The sequence below is a fragment of the Sapajus apella genome, unplaced genomic scaffold, assembly GCF_009761245.1.
Source record: "Sapajus apella isolate SASKATOON/1434 unplaced genomic scaffold, GSC_monkey_1.0 scaffold123, whole genome shotgun sequence".
In the NCBI taxonomy this organism is placed as follows: domain Eukaryota; kingdom Metazoa; phylum Chordata; class Mammalia; order Primates; family Cebidae; genus Sapajus; species Sapajus apella.
In genome coordinates this window covers 3,538,752-3,565,367 of record NW_022437063.1, presented here as the reverse complement: position 1 = coordinate 3,565,367, position 26,616 = coordinate 3,538,752, and the positions used below count along the sequence as shown (strand labels likewise).

Below are 26,616 nucleotides of genomic sequence, written 5' to 3'. Positions count from 1 at the left end.
AGTGGGGCATTTTCAGTCATTGCTTCATCCCAGGCATGGTTGGCTTTCCCCCCAAGGTTGACTTGAAGGTGTTTCCACCTCAACTGCCAAAAGGACGAATGTGCCTGACGGAAAATGTTCTTCCAACTTGAGATTCGGGTTTTACCCTCATGAGGTTTAAGTGTTTGCTGTTCCCTTTGTTGCCCTTGGCATCCTTGGTTTTTGGGAGGTTTGGGGAGAGGCTTATTCCCCTTGGCGACAGCGCTGGGGAGGGGCCGTCTGGAAGGACAGAGACCCTCGGTGCCTCGCTGAGTGGGCAGTCCCCGACTGTGCTTCCCTGGGGCTACCTGCGGGAATCATGTTTAGACCTCACCTTGCTCCAGGTGCTCCCAGCAGGGCCGGGGGCACAGATGTGCCAGCAAGATGTTTAATAGGCCCTGGGGAAGCGAGGGGGGCTCGTGCCCACCTGGCCTGGAGATCTTCCAAAGCCAGCTGAGCCTGCCCTGAGCTGCAGGACAACCTCCTGGCCAGCTGGCGAGGCAGGGACATCAGGCAGTGTGGCTCGGTGGAGCCTCAGTGAGTGAGCTGTGAGGTGAGGCGGTGAGGTGGCGCCAGGAGGGCCAGAGCTGCTGGGAGATTCCACATGAAACAGGGACGAGGGAGCAGCCACGCTGGGATCCTCCGCCTGGGCGCTGCTGCCCCTAGGGGACCATGATTGTTCATTGTGAGGCCTGCTCTGGGCAGCGTTCCTGGCCTCTGGCCACTAGACTCCAGCTCTGCCCCGAACCCAGTTTTGATGGCCAAGAAGTCTACATCATTGTCTTGCCCCTGAGGTTGTATCCTGGATGAGAACCTCTGGGCTAGCGAGATGGGAGCTCAGCTGAGAGGAGTCCCGGTGGCTTCAGGTGGAAATGAGAGACCCGGGGCCAGGCCTTGAGGCAGCAGGTGCCACACAGGTGGCAGGTGTTCTTCAGGGGGCACTCAGCGTTTGTCACCTGGCCGGGACGGTGCTGTGCTGGCCGCAATCGCCAGGCTGAACACGTGGCTAGGCCACACGTGGCGAAGCCCCGTTCCTGGAGCTGGCTGCAGGAGTCCTTGGGACCCTGCCTCAGCAAGTGGCTTCCTCTGGTTCCGGTGATTCTGAGATGGCGTGGGGCTGCCTTTGGCACATCGCGGAACGCGGTTTTTGTGCTGCTTTGTAACAGAACACCCGAGGCTGGGTCCTTATGAACCACGGAGGTTGCTTCCTCTGAGTCCTGGATGCTGGAAGCCTGAGCCACCTTCAGGTCTGGGGCCTGGCAAAGGCCCATTCCTCATAAATGGCAGCGTCAGTGTCCGCAAATGGCGGGAGAATGGAAGAGAGTGGACCCACTCCCATGGGCCCTTCTGTTGAGCCCATATCCCATCCTTAGGAGGTCCATGCTTGTGACTTTACCACCTCCCAAAGGCCCCATCTCCTGATACCATCTCATTGGCCATGAGGTTTCAACACATGAACTTTAGGGGACACTTCAGACCATAGCACCCCCAAATTCATATGTTGAAATCCTTACCCCAGGGTGATAGTATTAGGGAGTGGAGCCTTTGGGAGGTGATCAGGATCTCCCACGAGTGGAATAGATGCTCTTATAAAAAAGGCCCAGGCGAGGCACGGTGGCTCACGCCTGTAATCCCAGCACTTCGGGAGGCCAAGGCAGGCAGATCACCTGAGGTCAGGAGTTCGAGACCAGCCTGGCCAACATGGTGAAACCCTGTCTCTATTAAAAACATAAAAAAATCAGCCGGACTTACTGGCACACACCTGTAATCTCAGCGACTGGGGAGGCTGAGGCAGGAGAATCACCTGGACCCAGGAGGCAGAGGCAGAGGTTGCAGTGAGCCGAGATCACACCATTGCACTCCAGCCTAGGCAAAAAGAGTGAAACTCCATCTCAGAAAAAAAGAGGCCCAAGACTGCCCCCACCCCTCTGTCATGTGAGGGTGTGGCAGGAAGGGGCTGGTCTGGGAACCAAGTGGTGGACCCTCACCAGATGTTGAATCTGCCAGCACTTTTATTTTGGACTGACATCAACTGTGAGAAACAGATGTGTGTTGTTTACAAGCCACGCAGCCTCTGGTATTTTGTTACAGCAGCCCTAGTGGAGTTAGAGTTCATTTTTGGTTTTTTTCCTCTTCTGTATTTGTAACTCCTTGTCAGTTAGAAACCTTGTTCTCATTCTCCTCTGTATAGCTCCTGAGTTTTCTCAACCTTCCATTATTTAAAGAACCTGTCAACCCCACCAGGCCGCCGCTTCATTCAGCCCCCTTCCTGGCTTCCCCTTGGTGGCCGCCCCCTTCCTAGCTGCCCCTTCCTGAGCCTTGCTGCTGTGTCTCACTCAGCCCTGACTGTACCAGCTGACTCCAGCAGCTGGAGACAGGTCTGCATAGAGACTTGACTGAAATATTTCATTATTCATAAACGAAGGGAGGAAGGGAAGAAGGAAGGTTTTTAAAACAAAGGGAACAAAAATCAGAAATATCAAAAGCTGTGGGATGCAGCTAAACCAGTGCTGACAGGGAAATTCATAGCACTGAATACTTACATTAGAAAAGGGGGAAGTCTCAAATCAATAATCTAAGCTTCTACCTCAAGAACCTAGAGTAAGAAGAACAAAACCCAAAGCCAGCAGAAAGAAGGAAATAATAAAGATTAGAGCAGCAGTCAGTGAAATTGAAAATAGCAAAACAATAGAGAAAATCAGTGCAACAAAGAGCTGATTCTTTAAGATGAACAAAATCATCTATCTCAAAGAGGGGCAAAAACTTCTAGCATGAATGATGAGGAAAAAAGACGAATTACCAATATCAGGAATAAAATAGGCTCTGTAGACATTAGAAGGGGTAATAAGGGAACGATAAAAACAACTCTACCTGTGTACATTTAAAACCCAGATGCACCGACCAACTCCTCTAAAAACACAAACTACCACAGCTCACCCAAGATGAAATCAATCATTTGAATGGCTGTATATCTGTTGAGGAAATGGAATTTGTAATTTAGCATTCCTAAAAATGAAATCTCCAGGCCCAGATGGTTTCACAAGAGAATTCTAACAAATATTCAAAGAATTACACCAATTCTGGCACCGTCTCTTCCAGAAAAGAGACAGCACTTCCCAGTTCAGTTTTGAAGTATTACCCTCATTCCAATACCAGATGAAGACAGTCTAAAGAGAATCACAGACCACACGAATATAGATGCACCTCATGTTCATGCAGAAACCTGCACACAAGTGGCACAGCAGCTTTTCCTGATATCCCCAAGTGGGAAACAGCCCAGATGGCCATCACTGGGTGGATGGTTAAACAAACTGGCATGTCCATACCATGGAACAGGGAATACTACTTTGCAGTAAAGAGGAATGAACTGTTGATGCACCAAACAACCTCTCACTCTGCTGAGTGGGAAAAGGCAAGCCCCAAAGGGACCATACTATGTGATTCCATTTGTATGACATTCTGGTTTTTTTTGTTTTTTAAACCAAATTTAGTTTTATATCCCAGGCTGGAGCGCAATGGCACAATCTCGGCTCACTACAACCTCCACCTCCAGGATTCAAGCGATTCTCTTGCCTCAGCCTCCCAAGTAGCTGGGATTAGAGGCATGCACCACGATGGCCAGCTAGTTTTGTATTTTTAGTACAGATGGACTTTTGCCACGTTGGTCAGGCTGGTCTGAAACTCCTGACCTCAGGTGATCCACCCACCTTGGCCTCCCAAAGTGCTGGGACGACAGGCGTGAGCTACTGCGTCTGGCCTGTATGACATTCTAAATACGACAAAATGATCACAACAGAAAACAGAGTGATGGTTGCCTGGGGTTGGGCTGGGAGCAGGAGGGAAGTAGGCGTGGTTATGACAGGACCACAGGCAGGGTCCTTGTGGTGATGGAATGTTCTGTCTCCAACTCGGCTGTGTCAGTGTTGGTACCTGGGTTTGATAGTACACTATCTTTTTGCAGGATGTTTCCCTGGGATGGAAACTGTAAGGCGTACATGGGATCCCTCTGTATTGTTTTTTACAATTGCATGTGCATCTAAAATTGTCTCAAAATAGAAAGTTTCATCAAAGTAACTTTTAAGCTGGGTGGGGTGGCTCACCCCTGTGATCCCAGCACTTTGGGAGGCCGAGGTGGGAGGACTGCTTGAGCCCAGGAGTTCAAGGTCAGCGTGGCAACATAGGGAGAGGCAGGCAGAGGATGCCCAGCTGCTGGAGTGTGATGTGGCAGAAAGAGATAAGTGGCTTAGTTTCCGTTCCCAAACACCGACTGGGTCAGATGGCAGAAAGTCACCTGCTATGGAAACATGGCGATTCCCGGGGGCAGGCACGGCCCCGCCCCGGGCCTTTGTGTTCGAGCCCTGTTATGGAAAGTTGCTCCGGGGCCGGGGCAGCCCTCAGCCTCACGCCTGGTCGCGCTTGCTTCCTGTCTGGCATCGTTGCCACTCTCCTCCAGCAGCCTCTGTCTCACCCCCATCCTTCCCAGCCCACCCGCCCCCTTACTACTGGGGCTCTGAGATGCGCTACGCCACGGCTGCCTTCCTCCCCTCTCTGGGCTCGCAGCCTTTCCTGCCTGTGCCCCCCAGCACCTCGGTAGGGAGGGCGGTGGTGGCCGACGGGCACTGGCTGATGTCCTGTCTTGTGCCAGGCTTGCATGTATCCCCCACGGGATCCTCATGTCAGCTCCCGGAGGAGGAGATACTGTTGCTGTTTCACAGATGGGGAAACTGAGTCACAGAGTAGCCGACGGGCAGGCTTGGGTTCAGCGGCGCCACGGATGCAGCATGTCTCACCCACTCGTGTATCTGCTGCTTTCAGACGTGCCATCTCACGGCCATCGCCTGTTTTCCTGCTGTGGCTATTACTGTCCCCCACCTTCTCCATCTTTTCCAGGCACTTCCGTGCTCTCTCCCCTAATTCGCGTTCTCCCCATCTTCACCTTATCACATGGATTCTGACCATGTCATCCCTCAGCGGCCTGCAGACCACGGGAGGCTGGTCAGAAAGGTCGTCAGCGGGAGAGCAGGCGGGGGACTGACCACAGGAGGCAGGAGGTCCTAGGGGCCCTGGTCGAGGACAGAGAGGGGACTGTTAGGACTGTATGATCATAGTGTGCACCGTTGAGTATATTGTGGAAGTGCTCATGAGCACGTGAGTGTGGGTGAGTGTGTGTGCCCACATGCATGTGTGCACAAGTGAGTGAGTGCACATGTGAGTGGGTCTGTACCTGGGCGAGTGTGCACCAGGGTGAGTGGGCAAGGTACACACACGTGTAGGTGAGTGTGCACGTGCGTATGAATAAGTACACATGGAAATGTGTGTGCGTGAGTGCACGTTTGAGTGCGGGTCAGCATGCACATGTGGGTAAATGCACATGTGAGTAAATGCACATGTGAGTGCATAAGTGGGTGAGTGCATGAGTCATGCAAGTGAGTGCACAAGTGGGTGAGTGCATATACATGCACGTGTGTGAGTGGGCGTGTGCGAGTGGGTGAGTGTGCGTGTGTGTGGGTAGATGCACATGTGAGTGAATAAGTGCACATGTGAATGGGTGGGTGCACATTTGTGTGTGGGTGACTGCATGTGTGAGTGAATGTGGATGAGTACGCACATGAGTGGGGTAAGTCCACAGGTGAGTGTGAGCGCACGTGTTGGGTGAGGGCACATTTGAGTGGGGATAAGCACGCATGTGGGTTTGAGTGTGCACGATTGTGGGTGAGTCTACATGAGGGAGTGTGCACGTGCATGTGTGGGTAAGTGCACGGGTGAGCATGTGAATAAGTGCACATGTGAATGTGAGTGGATGCCCATTTGAGTGGGAGTGCGTGTGTGGGTGTGAATGTGGGTGCGTATGCCCCTGTGAGTGTAAGTGTGCACGTCAGTGAGGGCACATCTGAGTGAGTGGTGAGTGTGCACATGTGGGTCTGAGCACGCACATGAGTGTGGGTGAGTGCACACACGTGAGTGTGAGTGGGTGAATGTGCACATTTCTGGTAAGCGTTTTCTCTTTGCTCAGAAGACTCATTTTTGAGGGATGAACTGGAGCCTGCTTGCCGTCCTTCCTGAAGCTTTGTGTTGTTATTCCCGGGACACTCAGGTTACCATGTTGTGGGGGTTGAGCTCGGTGGCCCCACCCCAGGCACCCCGTCTCCGTGCCCATAGGGAGGAGGCCCCAGGAGGCTGCAGCTGAGCAGCGCGCACCCCTCCCTGTCTTTCCTGTCGGGGTTTCTGCAGTTGGGAGCAGCAGCAGGATTTGGATGTCTCCCGCCCACAGAGGAACATGAATGGGCTTCTTGTTGGGTGCTTGAGGGTCCCTCAGCAGTTTTCGTACAAGCAGGTTTTGGTCTGTAAAACCCCCAAGAGAAGGAACAAGCTGCTTTCCAGAAAGGCGCTGTATCTCACTGCATTTTGGCCCTTCATTTGTCTTTGGCAAGAAGACCCCCCCTCTGAGCAAATCCGTATAATTCCCAGACTCCCAGAACACCTCAGGGAGCAGCCAGGCTGCGGAGGGGACCCGGTCCTGATGGCTGGGCCCCAGAGGGGCGGGGCTGAGATGCTCCTGGCTTCTTCCTACAGAACTGGGGGCTTTGGTCAAGGGTCTGGCTCAGTGGGGGCTGGCACAGTGCTCTGTTGGATCATTTCCAGAACAAAATTAACTACCGCAGGGATCATGGAACCGTGTAGGAGGAGCTTACCTCTGTCCAGTGCTGCTCACAGGGGACGCCTGCCTCTGGACCCACGGTTCTTGCATTTCCAAAAGTACTCTACGTCCAGCAGGAAAGCACAGAGCGCCTCACTTTTGTCTTTGGCCAGAATTGTCCGGGAATCTGGGGCTAGACCCCCTTGCCTGAGAAATAGAAGGCTTTGGTGTGATTTTTTTTTTTAGAATCTCTAGGTGACCAGTCGGTTCTGACCTTTGTTGAAAACTTTTGTAATGCTCCCACCATAAGCCTAGTAGCTCTGCCCATTACTTTCTTGGATAGTTGAACACATGGAGGAAATGGCGTGCCGGACACAGAACTCCGAGCTGCCGGTGTCTTTGTGTCTGAGCTCCTGGAGGAGAGCCTGCGGGTTCAGCAGGGATGCTGAGTACATGAGCTGCTTAATTGATCTTAGATGTCAGAGTCAACTTTATTATTTTATTATATTATGTATTCGTTTATCTATTGAGGTGGAGTCTTGCTCTGTCGCCCAGGCTCAAGTGCAGTTGCACGGTCTCGGCTCACTGCAGCCTCCCTCCTGGGTTCAAGCGGTTCTCCACTTCGACCACCCAAGTTGCTGGGATTACTCCTACCACCATGCCTGGCTAATTCTTTCTGCATTTCTTTTAGTAGAGATGGGGGTTTCACCATGTTGGCCGGGCTGGTTTCAAACTCCCGACCGCGAGTGATCCGCCCACCTTGGCCTCCCAGAGTGCTAGGACTACAGGCGTGAGCCGCCGTGTTCAGCCTCTAGGTTATGTTGTTTTTTAATATAGGGAAGTACTATGATGGCAAAACCTGAGAGAACAAACCACTTGCACGTTATTTTGCTTTTTTTCTCATCTTTTCGAGAAACAAAAATAGCAGGCATGGCTGCAAGCAGTTCACACATGCCATTCATTTTGCCCCATGAGGAAGGTGCTGTTTTACCCCCCATTGTACAGCAAGTCCTGGCATGCAGGGAAGTCACGTGACTTTCCCCAGTCGGGGTGGGATGTGAACCCTTGCCTTTAAGGAAGCTCATCAGAGGCGGTGGACACTGCTGTCCCGGGAGCCTCTGCTGGCCTCGGGCCCGCCCAGCGGGACCCCGAGTTGGTAATGAGAACAATGGTGGCATCAGCCGTGCCAGCTCAGATGCTGCACAGAGTTCAGATCCGTTCTTTTCTTTTGTTCCCAAACTGCCCTAGAGATCGCAGCTATGCACTTACCCACTTTCTAGAAGAGTCTGCCTAGGCTATTCATGGAGTATGTTGTCTGCCTCAGGTCCCTGGCAGCTGGGGGATTCAGGGGCACCTGCCCCCCCGCCTCAGCCAGAGCTGGGCAGAGGAACTTGAAGTCCCCCTACAACCTGGGATAGCATAGAGCCGCCCGTCCTACCTTGTGGCCCCGTGGCTCAGTCTAGCTCCCAGGCAGCAGCTTGCTGCTCACAGCCCTGGGGGGGATGTGGCTGCACCCTCAAGCCAGGTCATCAGAGGCAACTGGCAGCACCTGTGTAGAGGGTGGCTACCGGGCTAGAGCACCGTCCTGTTACCTGCCTTAGGGGTGTGGGGTTCCCCAGGAAGTAGCAGCTCGGTCTGAGGTTTGCCTTCTGGCAAAGTCCTGTCAGAGGCTCCTGGGAGTCCAGTTTGGATTCTGGAAGGATGCGTGCATCTGCGTGAATCTGCTCCTCATGGCCCTGCCCACCACCTTCCCAGGCAGCTTCAGAGAACTGCGACAGCTCCCTCCAAGGGTGGGCTGGTCGTCTTCCTGCCAGAACTGGCGCAGGGTCTTGCCCACATTTCCTGGGGCAGTTGTTGGCCGGTCAGGTCTGAACCTCGTCATCTTGAGAAATGACAGCATAGAACATTTGCTGCTGCCCTTCGGCTCTGCACAGACATTCCTGAGGTCCAGCCGTCTGTGAATTCTTTGATGTGAACGTTGGTTAATCATTTCTGACACAGATCATGAGTTCATTCATTTCCTAGACGTGCCCCTCCCACCCCCGCACTGCCTTCCCCCGCCACTACCCCTGGCATTGAAATCATCCCCCCACAGCCTCCCGGTGCGGGACCGTCTGCAGCAGGTTAAAAGGCTGGAGAAATGTGAGCACTTCGTAAGGACCGAACGTTTTTGTGCACACGCACAAAAACTCCCTGCACCGCTTAGAGCGGCGGAGTGGCAGCCAAGAGGGAGGCCTGAATGAGGGAAGAAAATACCTTGAGGGAAAATGAAAAGGGGCTGGACCCCAGGGATGACTCCCGGAGAAGGAATCCGGATCGGCACAGCCTGGCGCCTCTGGGCTGCTCCTTGTCATGCTCAGCGGCACCGTAGGCTTTTTCTCAGGTGGCAGTGGGAGTGAGCTTGTGGCCTTTCCTCTCTAGCTCTTTCCGCCTGCCCCTGGGAGGGCAGGTGCCAGGGCGCTGACGCCTCCACCATGCTGGCCTTTGCCCAGCCTGTGCCCAGAGCCTTCCAACACAGGGATTGAGGAAAACTCAGATACAACCATTTGGCTCCCATCATTCCCATGCTTTTTCTTTTGTATAAATAAGTGGCAAAGTGTAAAAATTCCTTTTAGAAATGCGAGGGGCGGTTCATCTGTCTCATTCCTTATCCCACCCCAACCTGTACCGTTCATCGTTGGCTGTGACCCAGCCAGGCCACCACGTGCTTTTCCTGGCCGGAAACCTCCACGCTAGTGTTCTGCAGAAGCCGCCCGAGTTGCTTTCTCTCTGTGCAAGGGAGGTGGGCGCACCGCTCCAAAGTCTGGAGCTGTTGCTGCCGGCAGTCTCTCCTCTGCCTCCTCGTGCTCTGCGCCGGCCTTTCAGCAGAGATGGGCTTCATCTTCCTTTGACAGAAATGGACGACTGAGCCCGAGCACACACACCCGCTGTTGGCTTCACTCATCCCCGTTCAAGCCGTCTGTGCCACTGTATACGTGTCTCCCGACCCCTCACGGAGAATGAGTCCCCCTCTGACTGTGTTTTATCACTTGTAGCCACGCGGCAGGGAGGCCAAATAAGGCATTTTCTCTCCATGTTAGAGGGAAAGATTAGAAGGATCTTCCCAAAAGTTATCCAGGTGGAGCGTGGCAGGTGGCTGGGGAGGGGAGGATGCCCACCCAGGAATCTTTTTTTTTTTCATTATGGAGGTGAAGGTCACATAACATAAAATTAAGTTTTAAAGTGGCATTTAGTGTGCTCACAGTATTGTGCCATGCCACCCCTACTGAAATCTGAAATATTTTTGTGCCATCGGTGGACCAACAGTAACTTTTTGTTGTTGTTCTTGTTGAGATGGAGTCTCTCTCTGTTGCCCTGTCATCCCAGCACTTTGGAGACTGAAGTGGGCAGATCACCTGAGGCCAGGAGTTCAAGACCAGCCTGGCCAACATGGTGAAACCCCGTCTCTACTAAAAATATAAAAATTAGCCAGGCGTGGTAGTGAGCATCTGTGGTCCCAGCTACTTGAGAGGCTGACACAGGAGATTTGCTTGAACCCAGGAGGTGGAGGTTGCGGTGAGCCAGCTGCTACACTCCAGCCTGGGTGACAGCAAGACTGTGTCTCAAATCAAAAAGCATTTTCATCACCCCAGAAGGAAACCCCATGCCGTTAGCAGTCACTCCCCATCCTCCTCCCCAGCCCCTGCCAGCACCTGTGTTTAGATTTGCGTGTCCTGGACATTTCGTAGGAATGGAGTCACACAGAGTGTGGCCTTTTGTGTTTGGCTTCCTTCACTGAGCATGGTGTGTTCCGGGCCCCCACATTGTCACGTGTCTGTGCTTCGTTCCTTTCGGTGGCTGGGATTCCGGTGCAGGGATGGGCCACAGTTTGCCCAGTCCACTGTTGGACACTTCGGTGGTTTCCACCTATTGTGAGTTGTAAATAGTAATGCTGTCAACACTTGTGAACCGGCTTTTGAGTTCCTCTTTTCAGTTCTTTTGAGTATATGCCTGGGGGGGGTGGTGCTGGGTCACGTGGTAGTTCTGCATTTAATGCTTTGGGGAACCCCGTTTGTGCATCTCATCACCCACAGACCGTGTTCATGCACCCCTGCCTCCCCAACACTTGCCTCGACCGCAGAGTAGACGTCAGCATGCGTGTGAAGCCCAGACTCACCGAGAGGGGGGCATTTTACACTAAGGCCCCACTCAGCACCTATTCTAGGGCGACATGACAGGGATGGGCCATCCGGGTGCTGGATTGCTCCTCTGGGCCGCAGGGACCTCAGACGCCACAGGTCCCCTGCTCCTCTGTGCCCTTCCGCTGGTTCTTGCAGCTCTCCGCCTGAGAACATTCGGCTCTTTGGCCAAAAGTGCTGTGATTTTGACCCGCTGGCCGCGGTGGGTCTCTCTGGGGTCAGAACCCAGCAGCACATGTTGGGCGCTATCTGTCAGAGACCTGTGAGTGCCTGCGGCGCTGCTTCACGAAGGCCAGGCTGAACTCGGGTGTCTCCTGCTGTTTTTGCTGGAATCCGTAGCTCTGAGCCCTGATTACCAGCAGCCGTTTACAACTACGGTTTTGTAAACAGTGGCTTAGTCTCATGAAAGCCTTCCCAGTGTAAATGCTACGTAGGCCCTTCCTCCAGAAGTCTCACGCCCAGCCCCAAAAATGTAAATTATAAGTTGTAAAGAACATGTGGAGCTCACACAGTGAGGGGAGGCTCTTCTTTCCCTGGGATCGCACCTAACACTGAAGCACCCATAATGGGCACCTCCAGCATTTTCCAAACTGGGCGGTGTTACGCAGCAAGGAAAGAGACGAGTTTTAGTGCGCCCGCCTACCTGCTGCGTAACCAGAAGTGAAATCTTTAAGGAGACAGCTTATCAGACCTTGTGATTTCATCAGCTGGTGTATAAGAAAAATGAAAAAGGTGATCCAGACATGATAGGAGCCTCCCTTGGATTTACTGAGAAGGGTGTGTGGGAAACTCACGTGTCTCTGTTGATACCACCCTCAAAGTCCCTGTACCACAGAGAGGACGTGTGTTCTTATAGTAAGTCATTATCTTGCACAGAAAGAAATCGAGGTACGGTGATGAGTCTCATCCACATTAGATGATTGGATAAGGGGGAGTAGAAGCTTCAGCTGGGGTGGCCACATACAGCTGTGCAGGCTGCGCACTGCACAACTCCAGGCAGGGGGTGCTGCCTGGGTGGCCAGGGTCCCCTGAAGTCGTGCAGCTTGGCCCTCTGGCTGAGCTCCTGTTTCTGGGTCCTGCCTTTCAGCCTAGTTTTCCTGATCAAATAGTTTGTTCCTATTAAAAACTGAAGATTTATTTTTGATTAACCTATGTGGTTGCTATTTTCCTATTAAAAGGCATTGAGGATGATTTAACTAAATGCTATGTTTTTACAACAACTTATTTCCAAGGTATGAGAAAGGAGCATGAGATTGCATCATGCTATAAACTCAAACTGACCCCAGAACTATCAAGAGGAGTCATGGGACCCATCCTTTATACGGGTGGTGGGGGGGCCCTGCTGGGACGGAAGAAAAGGCTCTCTCTGGGGTGGAAGGGAGGCCCTGGTGCACATTGTGTGCCTATGGTGGGCATGGTGGCACTTCCCTGGCGATCTCTGGTTCATCGTCATGGCCACCCACGGGAGGCAGGTCTTGTTATCCAGGTTGTGCAGACGAAGGGCGTTGTGTCACCTGTCCCAGTGGGAGCTGGCTCCAACTGTGTTTCTGGAACTTTGAGACCCATGTGCTTAAGTTCCGTAGCCAGCATGAGTCGTGCGGGGTTGGCACTGCTTTTCCTGCTGGAAGGGCATCTGAGGCTGGCTGGGTGGATAATCTCCAGGTCCTGGGAGGGACTGGCCAGGAGGCGAGACCCGTGAGGGCTGCCTGGGAAAGCGGGCTCATCCTTGGATGGCAAACCACAGTCTCTTCAAGAAGGGAGAGGTTTCACCCGAGGTCACCGATTCCAGAAGAACTCTTGTACCCAGTCCTGGAATGGGCTCCTGGCCCAGACAGAGAGCTCCACACCTCAGAGGGGAGATGTGAGGTCATCTGCAGGCCGGGCAGCAGCCTCCTGGTATCTGTACTGTAGGAGCACAGGGTCGGGGAGCAGGAGCCTGAGCAGGGGCTGTGGTCAGGAGGAACACCCCCAGAAGGGCGGAAGCAGGTGTTCACAGGAGGGGCCCTAGGGCTTGGGTGTTAGCCGCTGTCTTCATTTCCCGGGGCCACCGTCACAAAGTACCAAGGACAGGGTGGCTCAGACAACAGACACTATCCTTTCCCAGTCGGGCGCTCAGAAGTCTGAAGTCTAAGGACAGGGCTGTGCCACCTCCGAAGGCTCAAGGAAAGGACCCTTCCTGCCTTTTCCTAGCTGTTGGTGGCCCAGGTGGCCCTTGGCTTGTAGACAGCCACTCCAGCAGCCGCCTCCGTGGTCACGTGCCTTCTCCCTGCGTGCCTTTGTGTCTCAGCATCTGTCCTCTTAGGAGAAGGCTGGTCACCTGGGATCAGGGCCCTTCTACTCCAGGGCATCCGCATCTTAATTAATTCCATCGGCACCAGCTCTTTATCCAAACGAGGCACATTCTGAGGTTTCTGGGAGGCTGAACCTGAGGAGGCACCGGGTGGCCCAGCACGGCCAGTCTGGGGAATTAACGAGGCCGGGCTCTTCGTCCCTTGTCCACGTGCTGCCCGCCCCGTGCCGTGTCCTCCCTGCTCCATGAGTGACGGGTGCACCTGCCTAGGGCACTGGCGGAGAAAACGCTGACGCCTTCTGTGCTTTCTCTTCTGACAGCCCAACATCGGCCACTTGGGCCTGCCCCACGGGCCGTCCGGGGAGAAGATGGCCGTGGTGACGGTGGATGACTGTGACACAACCATGGCTGTACGCTTTGGAAATGACATTGGAAACTACAGCTGTGCCGCCCAGGGCACTCAGACTGGCTCCAAGAAGTGAGCATCCCGGGAGGGGAGGCCCTGGGGGTCTGCACCCCCAAACGTGCCCCCTTTGTGCCCTTCCCCGGGCAGGGCCCCGTGCAGGCACTCTGGGTGCAGTCCCCTGGTGACCTCAGTCCAGGCTGGAGTCAGACTTCCTCTCCACAGTTGGGGTACCTTCCCTCTGAAATATTAGAACCTTCTAGACTAAGTCCCCTGAGTATCTGTCAAGAGTGGCCATGCCGACCCCAGGGTTGTGGTGGCCAGCTTGTAGACCCAGAGATGGTCTCCGGCCCTGTCTCCACAGATCACTGGCTTTGTCCCTGCAAATTCTGGTACCTGGCACTCCGGGACTCTGTTAAGTGCTCGTCCCAGAGGCTGATTTTTTGTTTTTATCCTGAGATGGGGGTCTCACTCTGTTGCCCAGGCTGGACTGCGGTGGCACCATCCCAGCTCACTGAAGCCTTGACCTCCTGGGCTCAAGCTGTCCTCCTCCCCACAGCCTCCTGAGTAGCTGGGACCACAGGCACACACCACTACACCCAGCAAAATTTTTAAATTTTTTGTAGAGACAAAGTCTCCCTCTGTTGCCGAGGCTGGTCTCCAGTTCCTGGGCTCAAGGAATTCTCTGGCCTCAGCCTCCTGAAGTGCTGAGATTATAAGCACAAGCCACTACATAACCACAGAATAGCCTTTTTGAAGATCACATAGATAGCCTTGGCACATCCTGAGCACCTGCCAGGGCCCTGGGGGCAGTCCCTTGCTGTTTCGTCTGATCCCACCCACCTGGGATGGTGCCCTTTCGCTGAGGAGTAAAGCGTGCCCCGGAGAAGCCGCAGCCCTTGCCGTGGTCGCACCGCTGCCTGGGATTTCACCAGGGCTCTCATATTCTTCTGGCCTCCCTTCAAGTCCATTCCTTTTCTTGGAAGATCTCAGAGGCCAAAGTAGAGTCCTTGACCTTGACCTGTGGTCCCCATGCTCACATCCTATCTGGGTGTGGACCAGCCTGGGTGGGCAGGACTTGGTGGTCACCAGTGAGCATGAAACACCCAGATCATCAGGGCTGAATGCAAGTGCAAGGAAACAGAGGCACAGAGGCGTGCGGAGCCAGCGGCAGCGCCAGATGCAGGAGCCCCCCTCGCTCCAGCCTCTGCTTGCCTGCCTGCTTGGTTTTTGAAGTAGTCCTGGTGGCAGAGGCTACACAGAGGCAACTGCAGAGCCCAGCCCGCCATGGCCGCCCCTCGCCACCCCTGCGCCCGGACATCACAGAGCACGGCCTTACCTCCCCAGGTCCCTGGATCTGACTGGCCCTCTGCTCCTGGGGGGCGTCCCCAACCTGCCGGAAGACTTCCCGGTGCACAACCGGCAGTTCGTGGGCTGCATGCGGAACCTGTCGGTCGACGGCAAAAACGTGGACATGGCTGGATTCATCGCCAACAATGGCACCAGGGAAGGTACGGGCGGCCACCAGGGTCGGGACTGCCGCAGTGGCATCTGGCTGGACGTCGAAGCCACACAGAAGGCACTGCTTGCAGCTCCCCGGGGAGGCGTCTTGTTCTTAGGAGTGTGTGTGCCCAGCTGCGGGCAGCTCCTGGGAGTGGACCCCAGAGTCCAGGCTCACCGGATGTGCAGCCCCGCAGTCTCTGCAGTTTGAGGTTTCTGTAGTTGGGAGTTGCCGCGACGCTGCTGGCCCAGCCAGCCAACCAAAGGCACACATGGTCCTGGGATCTTGCATGTGTCACCAGGTGACTGGGCCAGGCGCTGTGATGGCCTGGAGCCCTAGCATCTCCAAATGTGGGCAGCACTTGGGAAAGCACTTGGGCCACGCAAGAAGGTGTGTTCAGCACCTTCTCAGTTCTCACATTTCTGCCGCTGCCAGAGGCGTTCAGACCTGGCCTGCCTGCTGTCCAGCCCCGTTTCCGTTCCGTCCCGGTTTCCCACACCACGCCTGGCACAGGGGACCCTGGCGGTTCCTCCAAGTCAGGCTCCACCGCACGCTCTGTGTTGCCAGGCTGTGCTGCCCGGAGGAACTTCTGTGACGGGAGACGCTGTCAGAACGGGGGCACCTGTGTCAATAGGTGGAACATGTACCTGTGTGAGTGTCCGCTCCAATTCGGCGGGAAGAACTGCGAGCAAGGTGAGCGCCTGGCATCATCCATCCCTGTCTCCGGCCCTGTGGCCTGGGAGGCATCACTCCTTGTTGTGCCCGGGACCACCGTAAGGGGGCTTCACATCAGGGGCCAGCAGCCTTTGGCAGCACTGCTGCATTTACTGCAGACTCATACTATCCTCACCAAGAGACTGTCTTCCGCAGAACCCCCGCTCCTGCCCCTGTGGTCCCCAGTCCCACAGGTGTGAGGTAGGACAGGTAAGGTGGGCTGGCAGGGCCCAGCCCCAGCACCCCCAGCCACTGAGCCCAGGGATCCTGAACCCGCCCCACCTCTGCCTCCCATCCAGCCTGAGAGCCCCTTGCCACGCCCATCGGCAGCTGGGAGCCTGATGGTCTTCACACTTCCTGGGAAGGAGGCTCACGTCCCAGAGGGGGCTTCTGTGGAGCCCCCGTGGCTGACTGTGAGGGCAGGATGCATAGAGAGGGGAGGCTCAGACCGGCCCTGGTGTTAACTGAAAAAGGCCCAGGCCCAGCCCCCGCCCCTGCAGCCAAGAGTGTGTGGCCCAAGTGATTTCCGGCCACACCTGAGGTCCTGGGCCTGTGTCCGCAGCCATGCCCCACCTGCAGCTCTTCAGTGGTGAGAGCATCGTGTCCTGGAGCGACCTGAATGTCATCATCTCTGTGCCCTGGTACCTGGGGCTCATGTTCCGGACCCGGAAGGAGGACAGCGTTCTGATGGAAGCCACCAGCGGCGGGTCCACTAGCTTTCGTCTCCAGGTGACTGGGGCCCCGTGCCACCGGGGCACCTGCTAGATGGGAGCCCAAGGGAGGGACCCAGGTGCTGGACTTCCTGGTGCACACTCAGGCCCCTGCTACTTGCCCTTCCTCCTGCGCCCACCCCTCTTTGGGTTCTTGGAATAGGATGTGGGGAAGCATGAGCCTTTTCTTTCCTCTGGGAGGTGGAGACAGTGGGACAGCGTGGGGCCGGGCCGACCCCAGGGCCCAGCACAGCTCAGCCGAGGTGCGTCGTAGACGGCAGCTCCGGTCTCCCTCTAGCCTGAGGGTTTGGCTGGAGCGTGGGCATTGCAGAGCTGAGGGGAGTGCCGAGCCTTCGGGCAGAAACAGCGGGCCTCACCAGTGAACGCTGTGGCCAGGTGCAGGCTGGACGTGGTGGTTCACACCTGTCATCCCAGTTACCCAGGAGGCTGAGGCAGGAGAATCGATTGAACTAGGGAAGTGGAGGTTGCAGTGAGCTGAGAACGTGCCATTGCAGTCCAGCCTGGGCAGCAAGACCAAGACGGTCTCAAAAAAGAAAAAAGCTGGGGTCAGGTGCTGGTTGCAGCCATGTGCCGTCAGCTATCTCCGGGAGCTTGGCTCTGCCCAGAGGCGCCTGAAGCCGCGCTGTGCGGCCACCTGCACGTTTTCTCTGTCTTGTTGGTCTTTACTCTCATTTATTTGAAACGAAAGTTTATTTGTTGGGTAAACGTTGTGAACAACTTGTGGAAGGCGATCTGAATGCGCTCTCTCCTCTGGTTTCTTGTGGTACGCACAGTTTCTGCGCACGCCTTCCAGGCTCCATAGACACTTGGTTTGAGAAACAGTCATGAGCCCTGTCTCCTCTCATCAGGCTGCCCTTCTGTCACACCCTGGAGACTCTGCCGTACAAGGCAGCCACAGGGACCTTCCCGGGAGGCCGCCCGGCCCTTGGCTTGCCCTCTTGGCCCGCTGCCTGTGAATCTCCAGGTCATTCCCGTCTGTAGTGGTGGTGGGGCACAGACGTTCTCCTGTAAAACCTGGTGCTGTGACCCTTTCTGACCAGAGTCTAGCTCTGAAAATGCACTGGGCAGTTCTCCCTCCTGAAAAGCTCCCTTTATCCTTTATGTTTCTCCTTAGACCAAACTCACCTCCCTTGGCACAGAGTGGCCTGTGGAGTCATGCCGGAGCACGTGCCCCGTCTTGGTTTGACAGATTCCCAGATTCCATAATGGGGTGATTCCTTCCTTCCTCCTAGGCTTTTTTTTTTTTTTTTTGGAAATGGAGTTTTGCTCTTGTTGCCCAGGCTGGAGTGCAGTGGCACAACCTCAGCTCACTGCAACCACCACCTCCCGGGTTCAAGAGATTCTCCTGTCTCAGCCTCCAGAGTAGCTGGGATTACAGGTGCTTGCCACCACACCCAGCTAATTATTTGTGTGTTTAGTAGAGACAGGGTTTTGCCATGTTGGCCAGGCTGGTCTCGAACCCCTGACCTCAGGTGATCCACCTGCCTCAGACTCCCAAAGTGCTGGGATTATAGGCGTAACTCCTAGGCTTCTTTCCAAGTCTGTATACGTGTGTGCATGCACCCACACATCTTTATGCAAGTGTGTGTACCTGTCAGTGTGTGTACATGTGTGTCTCTACATGTGTGCACATTTGTACATGTCTGTGCATGAGGCTGTATGTGTCTGCATGTGGCTGTGTCTATGCATATGGCTGTGTTTGCACATGTATGCAGCTGTACATGTATGCACCTGGCTGTGTATGTATTCAGGTGGTTGTGTTCCAGGTGGCTGCGTATGTCTGCATGTGTATGCAGCTGTATACGTATACACGTGGCTGTGTATGTATGCACGTGCATGCACGTGTATATATGGGTGCACACGGTCTCAGAGCAGCACTGACTTCCTTTTGGCTGTTCATTATCTCCAACCAGAGTGCGCCTGGGACTCTGTCCCGCCCTCCCTTCAGCACACAGAGATGCTGCCCTTAGGTCAGCCTCCTCTCCTGCCTTGGGTGGGCCACACGGGAACACTCACCTTGTCCTCCCGGAATGACCCCCCGGCAAGCTCTCATGGTTGGGAAGTCCCAGAGCGGGGTCTGGGCCAGCTGCGTGTCCTCTGCTGTCAGCTGCGTGCCGTGCAGAACTAAACCCTGATGCATTTGCTCCCTTGGGCTCTGGGCCTTCTTATGCTGCCCAGCGTGTCCTGAACGCCATCCCCCATCAGGGGAGGCTGGGCCGGAGTCAGAGATGGTCAGAGGCAAGATGGATGTTACGGAGTGCCTGCTCCATGTTCTCGTTCCACAGAGGGGAAACTGAGGCATAGAGGCTCTTCACTGTGGGCCCCATGGTTCATTCACTGCCAGATTCCTGGGGCGGCCACCGGCCCCTCTCTGTCACTCCTGTGGACAGCCCATCTAGAAACAGTTCTGTGTAGCCGGAATTGACACGCAGGTTGGCGGGAGGACAGAGGGGCTGCCAGCACACGCCCTCCCTGCTGTGGGTGCCTGGTTGGAGCGTGGCGGGGACAGGACCGAGAGCGCTCCCAGCGGCTGGTAGAGGTCAGTCCCTCAGCAGTCAGTGAGGGCTCAGGAGACAGTTTGGGGCTGGGGCAGGGCTCAGGCTGCTCCACAGGAGCAGCCTCCTGCTACTCCCCAGTCACAGCTTAGGAACATTAACCGGCACAAACCGCTCGGATTGCCTGGAAGGTGTGGTGTGTCTCAGGGATGATGACAGCTGGCCTGTAGGCCCTTGTTAAACTTGTAATTTCATGCGTCTCCCAGGCAGCCCCAGAAACTCGCTCTGGCCCCAAACTTGGCAAGGGCGTTGCTGCCCGGGGATGGTATTTTCTGTGTGGTGGTTTCACTGTCAGAACAGATTAAATTGGCTGTTTGGATGCAGGTGACGAATTGGAGCTTGCACATTGTCAGTTGTCAGTGGGGTCTCTGTAGGAAAAAAGTGCGCTTTGAGTAGGAACGGCGCTGGAAGCCACCCACCCCTGTGCTGTTTGTGTAATTACATCATGGAGAGCTCATCTAAAAATTAGGAATTTTGCCAGAGACTACACCCAGCCCTCCTGGTGGAAGTCTGGGTGGCAGGAGTGGTGGCCTTGAGGGGATGCTGCAGACCCCAGTGGACACCCAGAAGGCCCCCAGGGCACTCCCAGAGGCAGGTCAGCCATGAGTTACACGAGGTTCTGGGAATTCCTCCTTTGCATCACCAGCTTGCAGCCTCCCACGGGCCTGTGAGCTCTGTCAGGCAGCAGTCTGGGTGTTCCTGAAAGGATGTCTCCCGAGCCCCTGCCACTGCGGGGGGGACAAATGAGGCTCCATTGTCACCCTACAGCCCAAGTACTTTGGGTAATTGCCCTCAGGCACCCAAAATCCACCCACCTTGTCAGGTGGGATAGCCGTGCGATTGCTGAATGCCTCTCTGACTGAGATCCAGGGACACTCCTAAGTTGGAGGCAGTTACCACCCATAAAACAGCATCATTCTGTGGATACCACCTTTGTTTATAGACATAATGTCACTTTTATTGCTGATCTGCTCACTTTGGAGTTTTTAAAGCAAGAACAATGAAAGACAATGACAGAGGAAATTAATAAGCTAACTTCTGTAGAACAAAAGAAAGCAAAATGGAGGCTGGGCACAGTGGCTCATGCCTGTAACCCCAGCACTTTGGGAGGCCAAGGTGGGCGGATCACCCGAGGTCAGGAGTTTGAGACCAGCCTGGCTGCGATGGGGAAACCCCGTCTCTACTAAAAATACAAAAATTAGCCGGGTGTGGTGGCGTACACCTGTAATCCCAGCTACTCAGGAGGCTGAGGCAGAAGAATCGCTTGAACCCGGAGGCAGAGGTTGCAGTGAGCTGAGGTCATACCACTGCACTGCAGCCTGGGCGACAAGAGCGAAACTCTGTCTCAGAAAAGAAGAAAGAAAACAAAGTGGAAAAAGGAGAAAAATTAAAATAACTATCAGGCTGAGTAAAGTGGCTCATGCATATAATCCTACCACTTTGGGAGGCAAAGGCAGGTGACTCACCTGAGGTCGGGAGTTTAAGACCAGCCTGGCCATCATGGAGAAACCTCATTTCTACTAAAAATACAAAAATTAGCAGGGTGTCTGGCTAATTATTGTTTTTGTTTTTGTTTTTTTTTTCAGCTCAAAAAACCCTCAAACTATCAATAGAGATCAAAAAACAAAAAACAGTTTTAGTTACATAACCTTTATAACCAGTTAAAACCTGTATCCTGTTTTCTATTATGAATTTATCTTAGACTGACGTGGCATTTAGAAGTGGATTTCTAAATTAAGCATGCAGCATGTTCTTTCCTTTTTTTTTTTTCTTTTTTTTTTTTTCTGAGAAGGGAACCTTGCTTTGTCTCCCAGGCTGAAGTGCAGTGGTGTGATCTTGGCTCACTGCGACCTCTGACTCACAGGCTCGAGCGATTCTCCTACCTAAGCCTCCAAAGTAGCTGGGATTGCAGGTGTGTGCCGCCACACCCGGCTAATTTTTATAATTTTGATAGAGATGAGGTTTTGCCATGTTGGCCAGGCTGGTCTCCAACTCCTGACCTCAGGTGATTGGCCCGTCTCGGTCTCCGAAAGTTCTGGGATTCAGGCGTGAGCCTCCGCGCCCAGCCTCATGTAGCATTTTCTAGTAAATCATTTTGGTAGTGTTTGTAGCATGATTGCAGGTCAAAGATCATATACCATGTGGTTTCAGAGCTTTGAAATGTGTTGAGACTTGCTTTTTAGCCCGGATCTAGTCAGGGTTCCTTCCTTTCCTCCTTTCCCTACCTCCCTCCCTCCCTCCCTTTTCTTCCCTCCTTCTCCCTTCCCTCCCTCCCTCCTTCCTTCCTTCCTTCCTTCTTTCCTTCTTTCTTTCTTTTCTTTCCTTCTTTCCATATGGAATCCCACTCTATCACTCAGGCTGGAGTGCAGTGATGTGATCTCAGCTCATTGTAGCCTCCACCTCCTGGGTTCTAGTGATTCTTTTGCCTCAGCCTCCTGAGTAGCTGGGATTACAGGTGCGCACCACCCCGTCCAGCTAATGTCTGTATTTTTAGTAGACACGGAGTTTCACTGTGTAGGCCAGGCTGATCTTGAACTCCTGACCTCAGGTGATCCGTCCTCCTCCACCTCTCCAAGTGCTGGGATTAGAGTCGTGAGCCGCTGCGCCCGGCCTCTAGTCAGTTTTGGACACATGCACACGTGTCACTATGTGCTCTGCAGTTGTTGTGCATAGTGTCCTCTATACGGCAAGTAGGTAAAGTTTGTTAACTGTGGTATTCAAATATTCTGTGTCATTATTGGTTTTAAGGGATTTTTTTTTTGTCTTCTCACTGAGAGAAGTAAAAATCTCCTACGTTGACTGCAGATTTATCAGTTACTTCTCTTGGTAATCTTGATTTTTGCTTTATAGATTTTGAGGCCAGGTTATTAGGTACATACAAATTTAGAGTTGATTCATCTTCCCAGCAAATTGCCTTATCATTATGAAATTCCTCTTTATCTCTAATAAGGATTTTTTGCCTTAAGTCTGCTGTGTCTCATGTTAACATAGCTATCCCAGTTTTCTTTTGTTTGATATTTATATGATGTATTTTTTTTTCTATCCTTTTGCTTTCAGCATTTTCTGTATCCTTATATTTCAGGTGTGATATAAGCAGTGTGCTAATAGTTGTTTTTCTAAAATCTAGGCTACTTTTTAATTGAAGCTATCTTTAGATATGAGCATCTTGGGTTAGTTACAGTCTTGTTTTCTGATTATTCTTATATATATTTAAACATGACAGTTTGACCCTTACCTCTGTAACACCTACACCCAGAAGTAAGTTTAATGGTCACATGGAGTCTGTTTCCTTGGAAGTTTTGTGGTTCCCAGTGTTACTTTTGAGTCTGTGTCTGATGATTCTATGTTCTGTTGCCACTCTTCCTTGCTTCTGTTGGTTTTCAAGCATAGTACCTTGTGTCCTTATATCCTTGGCTATTTTTTATTGAGTGCTAGACATTGTACTGAAAAACTAGAGAACATTTGAAACTAGAATGAGGGCCAGGTGTGGTGACTCATGCCTGTAATCCCAGCACTTTGGAAGGCTGAGGGCGGGTAGATCACCCAAGGTCGGGAGTTCGAGACCAGCCTGGCCAACGTGGAGAAACCCTATCTCTACTAAAAATACAAAAAATTAGCCAGGCAGGCGTGGTGGGTGCCTGTAATCCCAGCTACTTGGGAGGCTGAGGCAGGAGAATCACTTGAACCCTGGAGGCGGAGTTTACAGTGAGCTGAGATTGTACCGCTGCACTCTAGCCTGGGCAACAAGAGCAAAACTCCGTCTCAAATAAAAAGAAAAAAGAAAAAGAAACTGGAATGGGGACGTCATTATCTTCTGTGTTTGCTGCTGGCCGCCACTACGTAGGAGCAGTTGCCATACCGGAGCACTTTAATGCAGCCACAGACTTCAGTGCAGTCTCAGTGCAGCCACAGGCTTCAGTGCGGTCACGGGCTTCAGTGCAGCCACAGGCTGTGGTGTTTCAAAGCTGGGCTTCCAGTCCTACAGGGTGGATCTTTTTCATTTTTACTGTTAGTGTAAACCCCTCAGGGTCCCAACCAAAAGCCGAGGAACAACCCCTTGGCAGTCCATGAACCCCAGGTTTTTTTTTTTAAGATTGAGTCTCGCTCTGTCACCAGGCTAGACTGCGGTGGTGTGATCTCAGCTCACTGCAACCTTTACCTCCCAGGAGCTTCCCAAGTAGCTTGGGACTACAAGTGCCTGCCACCACGTCCAGCTAATTTTTGTATTTTTACTAGAGATGGGGTTTCACCATGTTGGTCAGGCTGATCTCGATCTCTTGACCTCGTGATCTGCCCACTTCGGTCTTCCAAAGTGTTCGGATTATAGGCATGAGCCACCGTGCCCGGTCCAGCCCCATGAATCAAGAAAGCTTTGAGGCACCCTGAGACTCTCCAGGTCAGAGGTGATGAGTGGGGCATGGCACCTGCCGACAGGGCTGAAGACTGCCAAGGAGGGCAAGGGCTTCAGGTACCTGGCAGCCATGACCTAACTGCACGCTCAGCCTCCGCTGTCTTCTGGAACCAGCTGACAGCCGTGTAAGGAAACAACCACCACCTTCTGTTTCGAAGATTCTGTCTTATCCTTGGTCATGACGCTGAAACTCTGTTTTGCCTTGTGCTACTCCAGTGCCTTCAAACAGATGTTCCTTAATATTCTGTCTCATTTTTGTAGGTGTTTTCAAGGGAGAGTTAGCCAAAATTGCCAAAAGTTCCAAGTCCTTCCTTAGGGGAGCTAAGATGTTGACGCTGTCCTTGGCTGCCTTATTTTAAAATACCAGCGTCTTAGGCCAGTTGCAGTGCTGGGTTTTGTTTTTTCATGCAGGTAATTAAACAAGGATAAATCTTGTCTTACAAAGTATAACATTTACATCTTAAAATAACAGCCAAATAGTCACCTGAATCGAGCTGGTTCCCAGTACTTAAAAGCCTAACGGGTCTTGTTTTTGGCCCTTCCCTTACTTGACCTCCATGCAGCAATAGATGCTTTTCCCCAGGGAATGAGACGTGCAGTTCTGATGAGTGTTAACGGCAACAGCAACAAAGAACAACTTTTCCTACTCTTTTTTTTTTTTTTTTTTTTTTTTTTTTTGAGACAAGGCCTCGCTCTGTCACCTAAGCTGGAATGCGGTGGCATGATCTCAGCTCACTGCAACCTCCGCCTCCTGGGCTTGAGCGGTCCTCCCGCCTCAGCCTCCCAGGTAGCTGGGATTGCAAGCACGTACCACCGTACCCAGCTAATTTTTGTATTTTTAGTAGACACGAGGTTTTGCCATGTTTGCCAGGCTGGTCTCGAACTCCTGGCCTCAAGCAGTACGTATTGCCTGCCTTGGCTTCCCAAAGTGCGGAGATTACAAGTGTGAGCCACTACGTGTAGCCAACTTGCCTAATCATTATTGTTTTTGTTTTTTGAGACAGAGTCTTGCTCTTGTTGCCCAGGCTGGAGTGTAGTGGCGGAATCTCGGCTCACTACAACCTCTGCCTCCCGGATTCAAGCGATCCTCCTGCCTTAGCCTTCCAAGTAGCTGGGATTACAGGCACCCGCCACCATGTCAGCTAATTTTTATATTTTTAGTAGAGACGGGGTTTCACCATGTCGGCCAGGCTGGTCTCGAACTCTGCCTGCCTTGGCCTCCTAATGTGCTGGGGTGACACGCCTGAGCCACCACACCCAGCCAACTTTGCCTAATTTATTTATTTATTTATTTTGGGAGACTGAATCTTGTTCTGTCACCCGGGCTGGAGTGCAGTGGTGTGATTTCACCACACTGCAACCTCCACCACCTCCTGGGTTCAAGCGGTTCGTCTGCCTCAGCCTCTGAGGTACCCACCATCGTGCCTGGATGATATTTGTATTTTCAGTAAAGACGGGGTTTCACCGTGCTGGCCAAGCTGGTCACAGACTCCTGACCTCAGGTGATCCACCCGCCTGGGCCTCCCAAGTGCTGGGATTACAGGCCTGAGTTGCGCCCCCGGCCAGCTTTGCCAAATTCTTTTTTTTTTTTTTTTTGAGACGGAGTTTCGCTCTTGTTACCCCGGCTGGAATGCAATGGCGCGATCTCGGCTCACCGCAACCTCCGTCTCCTGGGTTCAGGCAATTCTCCTGCCTCAGCCTCCTGAGTAGCTGGGATTACAGGCACGCACCACCATGCCCAGCTAATTTCTTTTTGTAGCTTTAGTAGAGACGGGGTTTCACCGTGTTGACCAGGATGGCCTCGATCTCTTGACCTCGTGATCTGCCCACCTCGGCCTCCCAAAGTGCTGGGATTACAGGCTTGAGCCACCGCGCCCGGCCAAGCTTTGCCTAATTCTTAAGCCCCTCTTTGATGCGGCGCCACATCACAAGTCGACTTTGACAGCGTCCTCGTTTGAGCGACTGCACAGCGTCACCTCTTCCTTGCTGTCGTACCAATCGGTTGGTGCGGCTCTCCCTGCCCCAGATCCTCAACAGCCACCTCCAGTTCGAGGTGTCCCACGGGCCCTCCGGCGTGGAGTCCATGGTGCTGTCCGGGTTGCGTGTGACCGACGGGGAGTGGCACCACCTGCTGATCGAGCTGAAGAACGTGAAGGAGGACAGTGAAATGAAGCACCTGGTGACCATGACCTTGGACTATGGGATGGACCAGGTGAGCTGCCACCTGCCCTCCTTTGGGGACAGACCCTTCCTCTGGTCCAGGGAAAAACAGGATGACCCCTTAATGTGCCAGGACCCTCCAGAGAACTTGTGGATTTGGGGAGGCACTTTCTGGGATCCTCAGTGGGCTTCTGTTCTGCCTGTGCTAAAGCCACTGGCATCTTCACCACCTCCTTCACCCAGATGCCGCCCTCCTGCGGGCAGCGTCCACCAGCCACCTTCCTCGCCACAGTGCTGTCGGCGCCCTCGACAGTGGTTTCTTTCAGCAACGCCGTCTTGAGCAACGCTGCAGCCTCAGCACTGTGTCTTCAGGGTACTGAGGTGGACATGCCGTGGCCCGGGAGGCCAAGGCGGGCGGATCATGAGGTCAGGAGTTCAAGATCAGCTTGGCCAATGTGGTGAAACCCCATTTCTTTTTTTTTTTTTTTTTTCCCTCTTTTTTTTTTTTTTTTGTTTGGCTCTCATTTTTTTTTTTTTTTGAGACGGAGTTTCACTCATGTTACCCAGGCTGGAGTGCAATGGCGCGATCTCGGCTCACCGCAACCTTCGCCTCCTGGGTTCAGGCAATTCTCCTGCCTCAGCCTCCTGAGTAGCTGGGATTACAGGCATGCACCACCATGCCCAGCTAATTTTTTTTTGTATTTTTTAGTAGAGACGGTTTCACCATGTTGACCAGGATGGTCTTGATCTCTTGACCTCGTGATCCACCCACCTCGGCCTCCCAAAGTGCTGGGATTACAGGCTTGAGCCACCGTGCCCAGCCGGTGAAACCCCATTTCTATTAAAAATTCAAAAATTAGCCGGGTGCGTTGGCACATACCTGCAGTCCCAGCTACTCTGGAGGCTGAGGCAGGAAAGTCACTTGAACTGGAAGGTAGAGGTTGCAGTGAGCCGAGATTGCACCACTGCACTCCAGCCTGGGTGACCGAGCGAGATTCCATCTCAAAAAAAAAAAAAA

General features: G+C 53.3%; 1 protein-coding gene across 5 annotated transcripts in view; it reads left to right on the top strand.

The window, feature by feature from the left end:
• Positions 1-26,616, top strand: part of CELSR1 (cadherin EGF LAG seven-pass G-type receptor 1) — a 174,235-nt gene that overhangs the window by 105,735 nt on the left and 41,884 nt on the right. For all 5 annotated transcript variants that reach the window (XM_032261488.1, XM_032261487.1, XM_032261489.1 and 2 more), the window contains exons 6-10: positions 13,444-13,601; positions 14,874-15,037; positions 15,595-15,720; positions 16,304-16,470; positions 25,465-25,650. In XM_032261488.1, coding sequence (XP_032117379.1) covers positions 13,444-13,601; positions 14,874-15,037; positions 15,595-15,720; positions 16,304-16,470; positions 25,465-25,650 — 801 coding nt within the window. The remainder of the gene's footprint in view (positions 1-13,443; positions 13,602-14,873; positions 15,038-15,594; positions 15,721-16,303; positions 16,471-25,464; positions 25,651-26,616) is intronic.